We start from the raw sequence: 18,395 nt of genomic DNA on the forward strand, positions 1-18,395 counted from the left end.
GATATGACGGCCGAGGGCCAGAAGTTACATGCCAGGTTTTATATGAAATGATTATGAAATATGGTTTTATTACTTAAATTACACGATATGCTTTAGGAACCCTGATGGACTATTATGTCAGGAGCACGATACTGTTTCCAGGATTTATATATGTGACCATATGCCCCATATTGTATTGCGAGAGTGGTGTGGTGGTCTATGCCGATTAGCCTCGATAGAGGGTGTATCATACCTAGAAGGTCGTACTTTCAGGACACGGTAGGGCAATCGGGGCACGCAAGTACGTTGCGGATTCCTGCGTAGTCGGAGTTATGACATGAATGAATGTTGACTTTGTCTGGATTGATCACCCCAGGCTTAGTCCAGTCTTCGGGTAGCACAACCTTGACCACAGGGGTTTATACATGGCGTTAGTCCCAGGAGGTGTCTTCTATGCATATCTGTACATTTATGTAAATGATGGTGTAATGAAATGAATGAAGTGTTTATGTCAGGAAAACGATACGAGTATTTCCAACTGTATATGTATGTATGATATTAAGACAACTATTTTCGGTTATATGAAGAATGAATGTTTTTTGTAAGCACTAAAATCATGCTGCCCACACACTGATATTAACTTGATCACCCTTACTGAGAAGTGTCACCCCAATATACAAATCTTATTTCAGGTCTTGCAGGAAACTGATCCTAGACTGCTAGAGGGATTATGGGTATAGTGTTTTGATAGTTTATGTAAGTTCCTGTATATGTACTGGGCTTTGGCCAGGTTACCTTTTTGGGTTTGTAATAGTAGATTATGTTTTAGTATGTATGGATGTAAGTGAGGAAACAGTTAGAAACTCTGGTAAGTTTTATTAGAAAATGTATGTATGTTTATGTTTTCCGTTGTGCATGAATATGAAGATTAGTATGAAACACCCGATTTCCCTTATTTGGGCGGGTAGTATATGTATGGTATAAAAGATATGATTGATACGTATGTATAGTAGAAATCCGGACCCACCTAGAGGGTCAAGGTGTTAAAGATGGTATTAGAGCATTAACCAACTGGAAGTGTGATGAGATTCACATTGCCTAGTCATGGAAATGTTCAGAGCTTAGGTTGCTAGGTTCTGCAGACTAGACTTTACCAAAGTATAGGATGAGGATAGGACTTTTGAGTTTTGCTTAGTAGGTCTGGAGATAGAAATCCATTGATGAACTTCTGTATTTTTCTGAATCAGTCGACGGCCTCAGAAAATTACTACAATCCATTGACGATTTTGTTTCTGAGTAGAGGGGCAGAACTTAAGCTAGAATGAAAGTATCAAGTTAGCAGAGTATGTCATTACTAAGAATGTTAATTCATTGAAATGAGTCTTATAGTATTATAGTTGTAGCAGATATGTAGGGCACTAAGATTCTAAACAATTTTCTTTTGGGTGAGTAGTCGTACGTAGTAAGGTTATTTGGGATTTTCTAGTAGAGATTCAGGTGATAGTATTAACAGTCATATTAATTGTGTTTAATATGCATGGCTTCGATATCATTCTGAGGATGGACTGGCTATCGGCCAGTTATGCCAACATCGATTACCAAAGGAGAGAGGTAGTATTTAGGCCTTTTGGGGAGCAAGAATTCAAGTTCGTAGGGTCGTGTGTGTGTTCTGCACCACAGGTCCTTTCAGCTATTCAGGTTAGGAGATTACTTTTGGAGAGATGTCAGGGGTACCTTGCGTGTGTGAAAGAAATGCCAAAAGAAGAACTTAAGCTAGAGGAGATTCCCGTAGCAAGCGAGTTCCTATATGTGTTTCCAGAGGACTTGCCGGGACTGCCTCTTGATCGCGGGTTGGAGTTCGCTATAGAGTTGACTCCAGGGACGGTGCCAATATAAAAAGCTACATATCGTATGGCTCCAGCAGAACTGAGGGAATTGATGGAGTAGCTACAAGAGCTACTAGATAAGGGATACATTCGACCAAGTGTTTCACCCAAGGGAGCACTGATGCTATTTGTAAAGAAGAAGGATGGGTTGATGAGGATGTACATCGACTACAAAGAGATTAACAAGGTGACAATAAAGAACAAATACCCGTTACCTAGAATTAATGATATGTTTGACTAGCTATAGGGCATACAAATCTTCTCTAAGTTCGATCTATGATTCGGGTATCACTAGTTGAAGGTGAAGTCAGAGGATGTATTAAAAATAGCCTTTCAAACCTGGTATGGCCATTATGAATTTTTGGTTATGTCGTTCGGCTTGACGAATGCACCTACCGCATTCATTAACCTAATGAACAGGGTGTTCCACTAGTACTTAGATAGGTTCGTGGTGGTGTTCATCGATGACATTTTGGTCTATTCAAGGAGTCCAGCAGAGTAAGAGACTCATATGAGATTGGTTCTTCAAGTACTCAAGGAGAAGAAGCTATTTGCTAAATTGAAGAAATGCGAGTTCTGGCTAGAACATGTTGCATTTCTAGGGCATATAGTATCCAAGGAAGGAATAGCAATGGACTCGAGCAAGGTAGAGGTAGTATTCGATTAGGTGAGACTAAGGAACGTGCATAAGGTTCGGAGTTTCTTGTGTCTGGTTGGGTATTATCACCGATTCCTTGAGGGCTTTACTAAACTATTAGGTCCTTTGATGCAACTTACGAGGAAGAACGTCAAGTATGATTGGACTGATGAGTGTGAGTAGAGTTTCCAGGAGCTGAAGCAATAGCTGGTTACTACTTCAGTATTGATCATTCTTTCAGGGAATGATGGTTATGTGATTTACAGTGACACATCCCATAAGGGACAAGGGTGTGTCTTGTGCAATGGGGAAAGGTTATCGCTTTTACTTCTCATTAACTAAGGAGTACGAGAAAAATTACCCTACGCATGATTTGGAGCTAGTAGCTGTTGTTTTTGCACTAAAGATTTGGCGGCACTACCTATACGGTGAAAGGTGCTAGATCTTTACCGATCATAAGAGTCTCAAATACTTTTTCTCCCAAAAAGAGTTGATTATGAGGCAACGCAGATGGCTTAAGTTGATTAAAGACTATGACTGCACCATTAGTTTCCACCTAGGAAAAAGCTAATGTGGCAGTTGATGCATTGAGTCGGGAGTCAGTGAGTAGGTCGGTTTTAGTAGTTGTGGTACAACATCAGATCATGATGGATTTGGAGAGGCTGGGAGTGGAGTTGGTGGACAAGGATCCACAGACGTTTATTGCCAGTTTAGTTATTCAGCCAACTTTACAAGAGAGAATCAAAGTTGCTCAGAAGGAAGACGCAAAATTGGTAGAGGTTATGGGAGGGATTTAGGATGGTTTAAAGCCAAATTTCAATATCTTAGATGATGGGGGTATTGAGATTCTATACCAAGATTTGTGTACCGAATGATGCCATGATTAAGAGGGTCATTCTAGAGGAGGCACATCATTCGCTCTATACAGTACCTCGTAGGAGTACAAAGATGTACAGGGATCTTCAGGAATCTTTTTGGTGGTATAACATGAAAAGAGATATTGCGTGTTTTGTAGAGCAGTGCCTGACATATCAGTAGGTTAAGACAGAACACCAAAGGCCAGCAGGACCATTGCAACCAATTCTCATTCCTAAAGGGAAGTGGGAGCACATCTCCATAGATTTTGTCACGGCGTTGCCATTAGCACTCCACAGATAGAATGCGATTTAGGTTGTGGTTGACAGATTGACGAAGACAACCCATTTCGTCCCAGGAAAAGTCAGTTATTCCATGAATAGGCTGGAAGAACTATATATACAGGAGATTGTATGACTCCACGACATCCCAGTGTCTATCGTTTCAGATCGAGGCCCATGATTTACCTCTCGTTTCTGGAAGAGTTTGCAAGATGCTTTGGGATTTCAGCTCACATTTAGTACTACATTCCACCCATAGAAAGATGGTCAATTAGAGAGGACTATCTAGATATTAGAAGATATGTTACGGGCATGCGTACTAGATTTCGGTAGTAGTTGGATTAGGTATCTGCCATTGGTTGAGTTCGCCTACAACAACAGTTATCAGGCCAGTATAGAGATGACACCATATGAGGCTTTGTATGGTTACTAGTGTCGGTCTCCATTATACTAGGATGAGGTGGGCAAGAGGCAGATTTTGGGACCGGAACTGATTTAGTAGACCTCTGCAAAGGTCGAGCTTATCAGGTAGAGGATCAGAGCAGCTCAGAGTCGACAGAAGAGCTATGCAGATACACGTCGACTGGAGCTAAAGTTCGAGGTAGGTGATGCTATATTCTTGAGGATGGCTCTAATGAAAGGAGTGAGGAGGTTTGGTACGAAGGGCAAGCTAAGCCCTACGTACGTCGGGCCAATCGAGATTCTGAAAAGAGTCGGTTCAGTTACGAGTCGTTGGAACTCAAGGACACGTTAGTATATAAGGAGATACCAGTTTAGATCATAGATCATAGAGAGCAGGAGTTACGTATGAAGAATATTCCTCTAGTAAAAGTACTGTGGCATAATTATGTAGGGGAGGAGGCCTCATGGGAGTTAGAATCAAAGATACATCAGAAGTATCCTTGGTTATTTAGAGATGTTCAGAGCTAGTCAGATGAGTAGAGCAGCAGGTAAGTGGGTTATGTATGTATGTTTGGTAGAGTATGTTGTTCATGTTTAGAGTATGTATGGTCTCCAGGAGAGTTTTGTGTGAATATTGTAATCTCCTGAGACATTATGTGTAACCACGATATTCCTTTGCCATAAGTGAGAGTAGGTAATAAACTTGGGATGGGGCTACTATGTGGGTGGCGACTGGCTCTTCCTAAAGTCGGATAAGCAAATCAATAGTAATCTGATTGATGTGATGGGAGTCAGTTAGCAAATTTTGAGGATGATATTTTTTATAAGGAGAGGAGAATGTAGTAACCCGAACAAAAAAATAAAAATAAAATAAATAATAAAAAATGTCTTGGAGGAGATATTTTTAGATATTTATAGATATATATATATATATATATATATATCTTGGAAGAGATATTTTAAGTTACTTAAGAGTTAAGTTATGTACTTTTTTATATATACTCTCAACTCTCTCTCTATTCCTCTCTCTCTAAAATTAGAGATTCGATTTTCTCTCACTCTTTAGCCGCGGGAACTCTCCATTGGTGCACCTCGGTTCTCTCTCCCTTCTTCCAGCTCGTAGGATCTCGTTGTTCGGCCGGGTCAAAAAGCTAGGGTTTCGAGTTTTCGTCCGTTTTAGGTCATTTTTTAGGAAATAGGTAAGGGGATCTAGTTAAGTCAGCTTTTTAATGATTTTGAATTGTATGAAATGTTTATGGAGTAAGTGTATTTATGCTTTCAGTTGAGATTTCAAAAACCGACCATTCAAAAGGTCATTTTTCAAACCTAAGATATATGGTATCCTACTTTAAGTACAAATGAACGGTGGGAAGGCCAATTTTATGTTTTTAAACCATAAATACTATATTTTCATGGTTATCTACAGGTTATGTTTAAAGTACAGGAGATTGTGTGGCAGGTAAATAGTATGTATGTATTATGTTATAACCAAAATGATAAATGTTTGTGAAATACTAAACTGTTTACGAAATATACTGGAACTGCTTATGAAAATACAGGATGATGTTTATGGTCGTGAGGGCCAGGAATATCTTTAATGGTTGTGAGCCGGGTATGATATGATGATCAAGAGCTAGAAGTTACATGTCAGGTTTTATATGAAATGATTATGAAATATGGTTTTATTACTTAAATTACACGATATGCTTTAGGAACCCTGATGGACCATTATGTCAGGAGCACGATACCATTGCTAGGATTTATATATGTGACCATGTGCGCCACACTGTAATGCAAGAGTAGTGTGGTGGTCTATGCCGATTGGCCTCGGTAGAGGGTGTACCATACCTGGAAGGCCAGACTTTCAAGACACAGTAGGGCAATCGGGGCATGCAAGTATGTTGCAGATGCATGCATAGTCGAAGTTATGACGCGGATGAATGCTGACTTTGTTTGGGTTGATCACCCCAGCTTAGTCCAACCTTTGGGTAGCACAACCCTGACCACGGGGGTTTTTATATGGCATTAGTCCCAGGAGGTGTCTTTTATGCATATTTGTACATTTATGTAAATGTTGATGTTATGAAATGAATGAAGAGTTTATGTTAGGAAAACGATGCGAGTATTTCCAACTGTATATGTATGTATGATGTTAAGACAACTATTTTCGGTTATATAAAGAATGAATGTTTTTTGTAAGCACTAAAAGCATGCTACCCACACACTGATATTAACTTGATCACCCTTACTGAGAAGTGTATCACCCCAATATAAAAATCTTATTTCAGGTCCTACAGGAAATCGGTCCTAGACTACTAGAGGGATTCTGGGTATAGTGTTTTGATAGTTTATGTAAGTTCCTGTATATGTACTGGGCTTTGGCTAGGTTACCTTTTTGGGTTTATAATAACAGATTATGTTTTAGTATGTATGGATGTATGTGAGGAAACAATTAGAAACTCTGGTAAGTTTTATTAGAAAATGTATGTATGTTTATGTTTTTCGTTGTGTATGAATATGAAGATCAGTATGAAACACCTGATTTCCATTATTTGGGTGGGTAGTATATATATGGTATCAGAGATATGTATGACACGTATGTAGAGTAGCACTTTGGGCTCACCTAGAGGGTCGGGGGGTTACACCATGCTTTTTCTAGCCCCTCCCATCTCCATTTTGCCACCTCTATCACTGCATTGTCACCCCCTTTTATTTTTTATTATTTTTTCCTCTCTTTCTCTCTCTCTCTCTCTCTCTCTCTCTCTCTCTCTCTCTCTCTCTCACTCCCTCTCTCTCTCTCTCTCTCTCTCTCTCTCTCTCTCTCTCTCTCTCTCTCTCTTCCCTCTCTCTCCTTTCCCTTTTCCCTCTCTATAAAAGTTCCCCAAAAGGGGCAGTATGCAGGGTTTGGGTAGGACTGCAAATTTACCAAGTTGCTCGTGAGCTACTTGGTGCTTGACTAGATAATACCCTGCTCGAACTCATTTATTATGTTAAAAGAGCTACGTTCGAGCTTAAATTTTGAGCTCATCAACCAAACAAGCCAAGCTTAAGCTAGTTTATGCTCAACTTGTTAGGCTCGCGAGTTGGTATGTTTAATTGCTCATGAGCAAAATCTTTTATTAGCTCATTTAGGCTCATGAACAAACTCAAAATAAATCACATTAATTATTTGATTTTATTTATTTTTACTTTAAAATACATTTTCCTTAAATTATATTTATTAATTATCAATTAATTTAATTAGTTAGTAGCTTGGTTTGTTTATTAGTTTGAAATAAGTTTCAATAGAATCAAGTTTGAGTCTAAGCTCGAGCTTGACTCATTTATATGTGAAATGAGCTTTTAGTCGAGTTAGGCTCGGGTAAAATTCAAGTTATATATATGCAAAATGAGTTAAGCATGAATAGAAAATTTCAAGCTCAAGTCAAGCTCGAGCTCGCTTACAAATAAATGAGCCAAGTTCAAGCTTGCCAGAGCTTGGCTTGACTCAGCTCATTTGTAGCCCTACTCAGGGGGTTCAGTTACTCTCTCTTTCTTTCATCTCTCTTAATTATTCTTATTCTTCTTCGTCTTCTCTCAATTTCCTTCTCTCTCTCTCTCTCTCTCTCTCCCCCCCCCCCTTTTTACTTTTTCTTCCTTTCCTCCTCTTTTTCTACCCCTAAGCTCGAGACCCCCCTCATGTAAGTGAGGTGTTCCTAAAATGTACTATTTTAGGCCACTATTTATGTGTGGTTTGTCTTCATTTATCATGTATGTTTGTTATCATAGTTTGGAGTTATGCAAGGTTTGTTCATGTTTAAGGAAAAATAGGTTAAACCCAGGAGTTAAGCAATACGAGAAGCCAAGGGAGTATTTGGAAAGAACAAAGCTTAAATTAGATGCTCAACCAAGCCCCTAGAGCCTCAATTCACAAAGGAAAGAATACATGGTTCGACCATGTGGTGCAACGAGCAACACAGGGGGGGCGACCAGGTCACAAGCTGCAGACTCCAAGGTTTAGAATAAAAGAAGAATGCTGCAAGGTTCAACCAAGTGCTCGACTAAGTGACCCTTAGGGGTGACCAGGTCCAGAATCTGAAGCTTACTGGACTAGAGATATTGAGAGTCTCGACCAAGTGTTTGACCAAGAGACCTTCAAGGGCGACTAGGTCGAGATTCTGAGGCTAAACTGAAGCTGAGATCTTACAAGTCTCGACTAGAAGCTCGACAAGGAAGACCCATTGGTGCGACCAAGTCAAGAATGCTGAAATTTGAATTCCTGATTTCCTGCCTCGACCAGGGTGCGACTAGGGGAAGAAAGGGGGGCGACCTATTCAATAGCGACGATCTTCTGTGCTAGATTTTATGCTGAAGTTTCCTATTTTGAATTTTAAACCTTGTAAGCCCTTTTGGGTTTAAAAGATAGCTTCGTCTATGTTCTTAGGGTTCCTCTTTGACCACTCTTAGGTTGGTGAAAGAATTAGGGAGCCATTGAGAGCCACTTAGAGTAGGATTTACTACTTTTGATTTCAATTCCTATATTGGTTTGTGCATGGAATCGTTGAAGGTCCATGACAAACTTCGTGTTCCTTGTGCTGCCGCTTAAAGTAGATGGTTTTTTGTTGTATTCCCAATCGTTAGCGATAGAATTTCGAGTTGCAATTGAAGCCAATTTTTACATGCTTTCTTTACATGCTTTCTGTGCTGCTTTCATATAAATACATGCACTTTCAATACCTGCACTTTACTTTCCATGCAATTTTACATCTTTGATTTTGTTGAAACACTAGGGTAAAGGATAGCCTAGCTAAGGATTCATTCACTTATACAGACTAGGCTACAGTTCATGTACGGGGTGATCTCATGATCGTTGTGATAGAATATACCCTGGTTCTCGATCGTACTCCGGGCGATTAGTGCACCTTCACTACTCTATGCCATCGAATGGTTTACTTAGCCGTTAGCCTAGAACAGATAGCTGATTGGACGTAGTTAGCACGCACGACAGTCTAGGCTTGATTCAAAATTTGAGATATACTTTGTAGAAGTATTGATAACATAAATTTACATGCTTTAAGTAGTTGTTATAAAAACATTTGAAAAATCTCACCTTTTATCCCTTTTACACAAAGTGTAGTAAATTAGGCTAGAAGTGGTGAACAACTGCATACTAGTCCTTATGCATCGACACCCAATTTACTCACTATTCTACTGAACTTGGGTTAGTTAGGCTTATAAATTTTATCTTTGGTAGTTAAAGACCCAAGCTTTGGCGAGCCTACCAAATTTTGGTGCCGTTGCCGAGGACTGTGTTATGGTTGTAAGCCAATTTCTAGTTTAGAGTACTATACTTCGTGTTTCTTTGTTTTATTTTTTTTGTTTTTTAATACTCTGAAGTCTTCATTGTGTTTTGCATGTGTATATGCTGGGTTTGTATTCTTACGGGGTTGGTAAGAGAGCTGGATGTCCAGCAAAGTGGACTTCAAATGTAGTGTGATAGTTATAGTGTCATCTACTTGGCAAAGAATTAAGTGTACCATGCGACGATGAAGCACATTGATGTGCAGTATCACAAGGTCAGGGAACTGATTGCTTCAGGGGAACTTCTTCTTGAGAAGGTTCATATGTCTAACAATGCGGCTGATATGCTGATGAAGCCGGTCACAACAAACAAGTTCAAGCATTACTTCGACTTGATAACGTATCCAGGTGCTAGATGGGAGACGGGCCCAAATCTGTTGTCTTGAGTGGAGCAACAATTATGATTTTAGATTTCCTAAGTGGTTAATATTCGTAAAAGTGGAGATTGTTGGGGATGTGGCTCATATTTTGAGCGGAAGCACATGCACCAAGGAAAGCTACGTGAAGCGAGGAGCAAGAGTATGAGAGGAGTCTGTAGGCAGAGGGATAACCATCAACGATTTGGGCTCTAACCGTCAACGATTTCAGGCAAAGGTGTTTTATTTATGCTCCAAACAATCAACGATTTCAGTCGGCGCAAGTTATGTATTTTCAAATTAGGGGCTAGTAAATTGGGCTAATTGGAGGGGTTTCTTTCGGGAATTGCTACAGGGATTGTCTAGATAGGATTTAAGGTTCTTGTATGTTTAGAGTTCGCATATAATCATTGATTTGTAACCTTGTTGTAATATTTGACATTGTTTATAGTGAAAATGAAGTTGCTGCTTCCGTGGACGTAGGCAAATTATCAAACCATGTAAATCTTGTGTCTTTTGATTGTGTTCTTATTCTTCTCATTACTGAGTGTTTGCTTCTTAAGTATATTTCATCATCAATTGATTGCATTTGTGTTTGTTGATTCATTCATGTGTGATTGTATGCTTTTGCTATGTATCCGTGAAGAAGATCAACAATGATGAACATTCCCCATATCCTGCCAAACTAGATGCACAATTTTTATGTGTTAAAAGTATAACTTGCTACATCACTCAAATTTTAAAATACTTCTCAAGAGAAGCAAAATGAATTTGGTCACTAATGATGCTCAATATATTTCATTTCATTATATAAAAAATGTTAGATGTTACTGTTACATATTTAGCTTGTATTACCCTATACAACGATTCTCATCAAGAATTTTTATGATGATAATATTTGACTAATAGTAGTGCTGCAATTACATCCTTAACATCTTGTGAAAAAAAAAAAAAAAAAGTACTCATGGCTAGTTCTGATTCGGGAGGGATACATTGCTAGACCCTCTTAAGTTATCACTCACCAATTAATTTGATATTATTTAATTTATTCTAAATAGTTTTGAGGATTGTGTTATTTTAATAAAATCAATATAGAATAGTGCAGCCCAATGGTCATTGTTTTATAAGACAAGGACCGATAGGTAGTTAAGAAATAAGGAGAGTTGTTAGGAAGATAAGAACTATTAATGCAAAACTCAAAGACTAAACAACTTTTCTAGTATCGGGCACAATTTTTTTAGCTCATTTATCCTCTGCGTTGGCCACTTGCTACCAATATTTTATTATATCTTCTCATTTCTCTTTACTAATGCAAAACTCAAAGACTTAACAAATTTTCTAGTATCAGGCACAATTTTTCTACCATTCATTTTATTTCGTTGGCCACTTGCTACTAATATTTCATTATATCTTCTCATTTCTCTTTACCAATGCATTACTATGATTTTTTGCTCAAGAATTTCTATATTTAGTTTGTAAAACATATATTTTACACTGCACTTTATTTCTTCAACTATCAATTATCACTAAGCACTCCCACACTCACATTTGGGTGTTAATGTAAATCTAATCACTTCCATGCGTGCATGTATTGACATTCTTTATGTCTATGCCCATGTGGTAATTTAGGTTTTTATATCTTGTATTAATATTTTTTTATTTTTATTTTTAGAACATGGGAGATGTTTGGAAATGGTGAGACAATAATGCCTATTTGGTAAGTGGGCTACAATGTTTATTGATTTAGTGTTTTGATCATGTCTAAAAATTTGTTTAAATTTCATTATTTGATAATAATATTGAAAGTATTACTTTCATTTTGAGTTCTTTAATCTTGATAGCATAAAATTGAACTGATTTATAATTATTTAAAATTTTCTCATAAATGGTTTTTTATTTTATTTTTTATAATGAGATTCTTATCCCTAATACCTTATTTTGTTTGAGTTGTGCTATGGCTGCTTAGGTGAATAAATGTATTGATTAACTTTGAACTTAACATGGAGATAGCTCAAGATGTTTGTGTGTTTAAAAATAAAAATAAAAATTTAAAGCACAATTGAGAACTTATAATATTCAAATGTGCAATCCTCTAAAAGTATTTTCTATTGGTGAATGAATTCTTCTAAAAGATGCTTAAAAAATATTGAGACTTTCTTTAGATAACTATTCTATCATAGAAGGCAATTCATTTTAAACAATATTGTGTCAAAAAATTACATCTTTTAAGGCATTTAATTTGTTTTGAATCACTTCCACCTTTAATTTAATAAGGTACTTTTTTCATTATTTAAGAAATCATATTTATTAGTTATCTGAAAATTAATTTCATATGTGATTTCACAAGATGGAAAGCAAATTAAAGGGAAATCCAAATATTATGAGGCTTTATTGCTAAACATGCAAGGATTAAACATTCAAATTTGAGAAACCTTTTGAAAGTAACCTCGTATTTCAAAATGGAGAACTCTTCGGTAAGCTTGGGTCAAAATTGCATTTAGCACAAGAGTGATGGTCACACCTCTGTGAATCAACTATAAAATGTGCACTGCCCCTGGACATAAGCTCAGGTGGTAAAGGACTTGTGTCAGACATTCTTGGATAAATGTGAAATTTAGGATTCGAATCCTACCGCATGCAGCGCACATCTGCAATTTACCTCGTATGTGTTGGTCGAGGGCATGACTGGCGTAGACGTAGAATTAGTCTGGTGCGTAAGTCCAGAACACCTAACGATATTAAAAAAAAAAAATTATAAAAAGTTGCATCAGAGAAAGACATCCCATGTGCTAGAAGGCAATTATGAAATTGAGGTTGATGGTAAAATGCCTAAGCTCTTAGGTAAAAGGCGTGAAATAAATGTTCAAATTTCCGGTTAATGGCAGGGTGATGAACATCAACCAAAGCTTGACCTGTCTCTCTCTCTCCGCCCTCTTTCTTCCTTCCGTCCCCCTCCTTTGTTTTGGTTCATTGCCGCTGTGCGTTCAAATTAACAGCCTCCAACATTATGGTTGATTGATAGAACAAAATAAGTTAAATAATAATAGTTGGTATAGAAGTATAATCATTAAAAAGATGTATAATAGAATATTAGATTAGTATTAAGACTATAGGTGGAGAGTTTAAGAAAATTTCAATCACAATAGTGTATACTAAAATCTGCTTTAACTCCTTATCGTCTGGATATGGATGTACTTACTCGAAGCATCCAAGGTGACGTTCCATGGCATATGTTATTTCCAAATGATATTATCTTAGTTGACGAAATTAAGAATCGAGAAAAATCTAATGTAGAATTTAATAGAGCAAAGCTTTAAAGTTTGGAGGTTTTAGAATAAGTAGAAAATAGATAGAACATATAGGACGTAATTTCTATCATGGTAAGAGGAATACCACATAAAAGATTAAATTTAATGGCCACTACTAAATTTCTATACCTTGAAGAACAAATTGAAAGAAGACAAACAAAAGAAGACGCAATCCCAGTACAAACAAACAAAAGAAAGCTTTTTTTTCCAGTACAAACAAAAGGAAAATAAAACAAGACAAACAAACTAAGATCAACTCAACAAGTCTATCATCAAAAGAAGACGCAAAGTTGAAAGCAATGCGTGAAGTAGTAGCTATTATTGAAGAAATTCAATTTTTTCCAAGGCATTCACACGTTGGCTGCCTTTCCAAAAACACATCATGAAGGAAAAAGCTCCTGACTCTACCTGAATTAAATACTGAATACCTAAACAATAAATAACCAAAAGGATGTGTACCAAACTTGTTCACCTGGATGAGATTTGGCTCTTTCATCGAGTCTGATTCTAGTGTCACCTTTCTGACTCATGTTGCCAAGCCAATTTCAACCCACATCTTGTCGGCAAGACTTTTGCTGCTATGTTAAGAGCCTATGCCAATATTCACTGCAAGACCCATGAACCACTTTCTGGCCTCATCAACATTAACTTGACACCAATTGCCGGGGGTATTCTCACTTCTCTACACAAGATCCCAATTGGTGATAGGACAACTCGAATTTGTTAACCGCATGCTCACACTGATCTACTAATACTGCATTTTCTGGTTTTACTTTTCTTTCAAAAAACTTGTAATTGTACTATTGCCACTAATAATTCAACCACTGACATGCAAATGGATATCCAAAGCCATCTGCAACTCTATACATTGACAAATTGTACTTTCTACAAAATATACAACAATAATAACAACAAAATCAAACCTTATTCCCACTAAATGGGGTCGATTATATGAATCTTTTTCCGCCAATTTATGCGATCATGAACCATTTCTTTTGACTTTCTACAAAGTATAATTACCACAGATAAACCTTCAAGACTGTTTGAATAAAAAAATTCTGGGAACAAACAAGGAATATTTGAAAAAAAAAAAAAAGACAGGTGGGGGGGGGGGGGGGGGGGAGGATAACAATTTCTCATTCATTTGTCTGCCATCTCAAATAATATTAGAAATGAAATGCCATACAAATACAATTAAAGATAAAAAGAAAGAAAGAGTGATTTATTATGCATCAATAGCTTGTTTTCTTTTCATTTGCATTAACAAAACAAAGAAGAGTGGAATTTGCCACACCTATTCTTTTCTTTCCAGTTTTCCCAGTTCCAAACATAGCCAAAAGCAACGCTCAAGGAAATTTATTGAAACTGCATTTGTTAATATTTGGACCCCTCAAAGGAACATTTATGTGTGGAGGAATTGTACCGCAGACATTATACAACTCTTTGATAGCTAGATATCCACAGGAAGACTGCAGCTGTGATCCAAATATCATTATCCTTTCCTCAAAGCATAAAAATAAATCAGCTAAATAAACTCTCATGCCACAAAAAATCTTCCATCAGCCGCCTAAACTCTAATGCCATTGCAAAGATGAAAGATAATATCGATCAAGTTATTGAGGGTGATGGTGACTGCAATATTCCAACAGATCACTTCACACTTAACATTAACATTTGCATCAAAAGACAACGCACAAGAAACCCCTCAATTTAAAGAAGAAAGTCCACTTTAACCAAATAAACATGCCAACTGTCTAAGTACTTCTGCTCCCAGAAAAAGAAACAAACACAAAAACAAAAGCTCCAATCGATAGTGGGAATTTTCTTAAATGAAATTGCAGCAAATTACAAATTACATATCAACTATGAGGCAGTTAGTCAGGCAACATAATCTAGAATCTTAATCTACAAACAAGAACATGAACATTAACAATTAACAAAGAACAGTAAGTACAACAGCAGCACCTACACTGCGAAACAGGGGCGGCTTCATCCTTTCTCCGATTTGCCCCATTCGGGTCATTGCTCGATCAGTTCACCAAGCTTCTAAATAGCAAGAGCCCATTCCATTCCATCACCTCACAATCTTCTTCCTGCCAGTGTCAGCACAAAATTCTCAAACCCAATTTACATTCGATCCCTTGTCACTTAATTTTGCGAAATCCCAGTGCATTTTTCGCCATTTCTCTTTACAGAGCCGCCGCAAAATCAATGTCTAAATGCACCAGCAAAACCCCCCAAAACCCTCCGTCCACACTTCTTCCCCCAAATTCACCTAGCGCTTCTACCCCTCCTCCTATTCCCCAACTCCGCGGAAGCACTCCCATCGGAGACCTCCACAAAACTATCCGGATTCTCCGACGCCGGCTGCGAGTTCGGAAATATTGGGGGCATCCAGTTGGGAAACCCCGCCGCAAAGCTTTTACCCTCCGAATTAGACACCGCAAACCCCAAAGGAAAGACCCCCCAGCAACAATAGTAGGCCTCCTTGCCGGGTACAGTCGGCGGCGGAGAAGGAATCAAAGCGGCATGGAAAGACCTCTGACAGTTCTGGCACCTCAAGCAACACCCCTCGTAAACCCTAGGGTACTCGTACAATATATAACAATACGGACACGCCGTCCAGAAGCTGGACAACCTCGCTTGGCGCTGGTTGTGGTGATCATCGTCGTCGTCAACATTCGTCTCTTCCTCGAACGCCCTCTTCTTGCTGCAGCTTCTGGTGCTCCGCCGCACCGGCAATTTTGCCTGCTGATCGTGTTGTGGCGGAGGCGGAGGCGGAGGCCTCTGCTTAAGAGAGACCAAATCGATCTTCGAGAAGAGACTGAGCTCCTTATCGTAGAGGGACTTCTTGGCGGCGTCAGAGAGGACGGCCCACGCGTCGGCGACGAGCTTGAAGGCGGCGTCGGCGAGGGGGAACTTGTTCTTGTCCGGGTGGAGGAGCAGGGCCAGTCGCCGGTACTGCTTCTTGATGAGATCGAGGTCATCGCAGCGGCGCTCGATCTGGAGGATGGCGTACCAGTCGTGGTGGTTGTTGATACGCTTTTCGGCGGCGAGGAGAACCTCGGTGACGGCCAGAATCTGATCGGAGCCTTCCAAAAGTGGCTCCGTCTCTTGGGCCAGGACGGCAAAGTCTTTAGAGCCGCCGAGATCGCGGCTTTGCAAGAGCTTCTCTGCGATGCCCAGAAGGCGTTCGGCTTCGGCACGGTTGGTGCCGGGGGCAGTGGATGCGGAGGCGGAGGCGGTGGCGGTGGCGGTCTTCCTCGCCTCCATTTTCGGCTGCTGTCGGAAAGAAACAAATAGTCGGTTTTTGTTACTGCTTTTAAGATCGTTGTTGATGTCCATAAAAAAACAGGGAATACTGTCACTTATTTTTCCAGTTGACCAAATGGTCGGTTTCTTTTCTTGAAATGACAACATTTTGTCTCCCAATACCATATCTTTTGAGTGTGGGTAGTTTAGTTCTTTTACACGCTATATTCCTTATGCACTAAGGACTTGTGGTTGCATCATTTGATTAGGAAAATAATATTAAATTTTTAATATGTCCTATAATTATTATATTTTAATATGTAATTCATTAAATGTAAAATATAATCTCATATCTTAGGATATTATAATATTTTTTAATGTAAAATAATAATATAGCAAAACAACAATTGAAGCAATATGTTTTGTTACATTTTTTTTTAATTTAAAAAGATTTTAAATATCTTCATTAAGATATCAAAAATCAAAAAAAATCCTCTCACATATTTGATTATTGGGACATTTAAAAATCTCAAAAATCCTCAGCTCTGATATCGCTTGTAACAATACCCTTTAATTTGGGTGCGGTTACAACTGATAGTGATCAGTGCACTCACCTTGCTTGGTAAGTCCTCGGGGTGGAGAGTTTTACTTTGTCATAAATATTTAAGCAATTAAGTTCACATTCTAGTATTCACACACATTCCAATATCCATCACATTCCACACAATTATCCACACAGGATTCACATCTACGCAGGATTCCACACACTTCATTCACACCCACACAGGATACCACACACTTCATTCACACCCACATAGGGTCCATATCCACATAGGATACTACAACCACACCGGTTACCATTCCACACACACCACCCCGTCCATAGTTAATCGGTAAAACGAACTTCTCATTCTATTGCCAACGTTTTACCCCCTTTATATAAATAACCATATAACGACCTCCTTATGCCACTGCTAACATTATATGGTGATTTATATCAGGTACGATATAACGACCTCCTTATACCACCGCCAACGTTATATCCCAATTTATATGAAACACAATACACATCAATGACATAACCAATCATCTGGGCATATTAACACATTCATCACAGTATTCACAACCAACCATACATTGTTCTCAATCTAGCAGTATCCATAAACAAGCGGTATTCACAACCATTTAATTACAAAGGGTAATTCTTATGCTACATGGTTTTTTCCAAATATAAATTATATTCAAAATCATCATTTTTCAAATGTTTAAACCATTCAGAAAATCATACTGTAATTATACGACCTTTATACTGGAAACTAACTACTTCAAAATTAATTAAAAAAAAAAAAACTAATATAACTTACTCCCTTTACCTGTTCCTCAAAGTTCTGCCTAAAACTTCCCAAAATCCTAAAACCTAGCCGCTCAAATTTGCTAAGGATTGACAACCTACATGCCGGGAAGAGGAAGAATGGATTGTGGAGCACCCGAAAGTGTTCTAGGAGGCTTAAAGTAGAGAGAGAGATTCGGGGCTGAAAGAGAGGAAATATTTTCCTTAAAAAAATGACCTAAGATATATTTATAGGCAAGTTGTCCCTGTCGAAAACCTTTGATGGTTTTTCTGGCCACCCTAAAACCATCGACAAAAAACTTGAACTTAGAAATCCCGAGAGCCTTTTTGGAGGAAACCGATGACAATTTTGTTTGGGGTTCCCCAAACTACGATGTTTTTTTCTTGTCCTTCACAAATTTCATATTTTTCCTTTCCTTTATTTATTTCCCTTTTCTTTTATTCATTTTTCTTTTATTTTATGGGTTCGAGTAACTACATTCTCCCCTCTTTACTAAATTTCGTTCTCGAAATTCGTTAATCAATCATTTTCACACAATTAGAAGTGAAGTAACCACATTTCACACATTTCAACATATTCCAACATATGAACTTTTGCATCACTTGAAATTAAATGAAATTATTGCTTATCCCAAACATAAACACGTTACTTGCACCTCTAACAGTATCTATCTCAGTTGGGGCAAGTGTGTAGACACGTGCCGGGCTGCCACGAAGCACCAAATTGTTCCTCTGATTTTGATCAGGA

At 38.2% G+C, this 18,395-nt stretch overlaps 1 protein-coding gene across 1 annotated transcript; it reads right to left on the bottom strand.

Annotated features, from left to right (window-relative positions):
- Positions 1–14,855: 14,855 nt before the first annotated feature.
- Positions 14,856–16,432, bottom strand: LOC131162439 (uncharacterized). Its single transcript, XM_058118900.1, has one exon. It carries the CDS (start codon positions 16,387–16,389, stop codon positions 15,316–15,318), a length of 1,074 nt encoding a protein of 357 aa, XP_057974883.1. The 5' UTR covers positions 16,390–16,432; the 3' UTR covers positions 14,856–15,315.
- Positions 16,433–18,395: the final 1,963 nt, after the last annotated feature.

This window comes from Malania oleifera, chromosome 8 (genome assembly GCF_029873635.1).
Source record: "Malania oleifera isolate guangnan ecotype guangnan chromosome 8, ASM2987363v1, whole genome shotgun sequence".
In the NCBI taxonomy this organism is placed as follows: Eukaryota; Viridiplantae; Streptophyta; class Magnoliopsida; order Santalales; family Ximeniaceae; genus Malania; species Malania oleifera.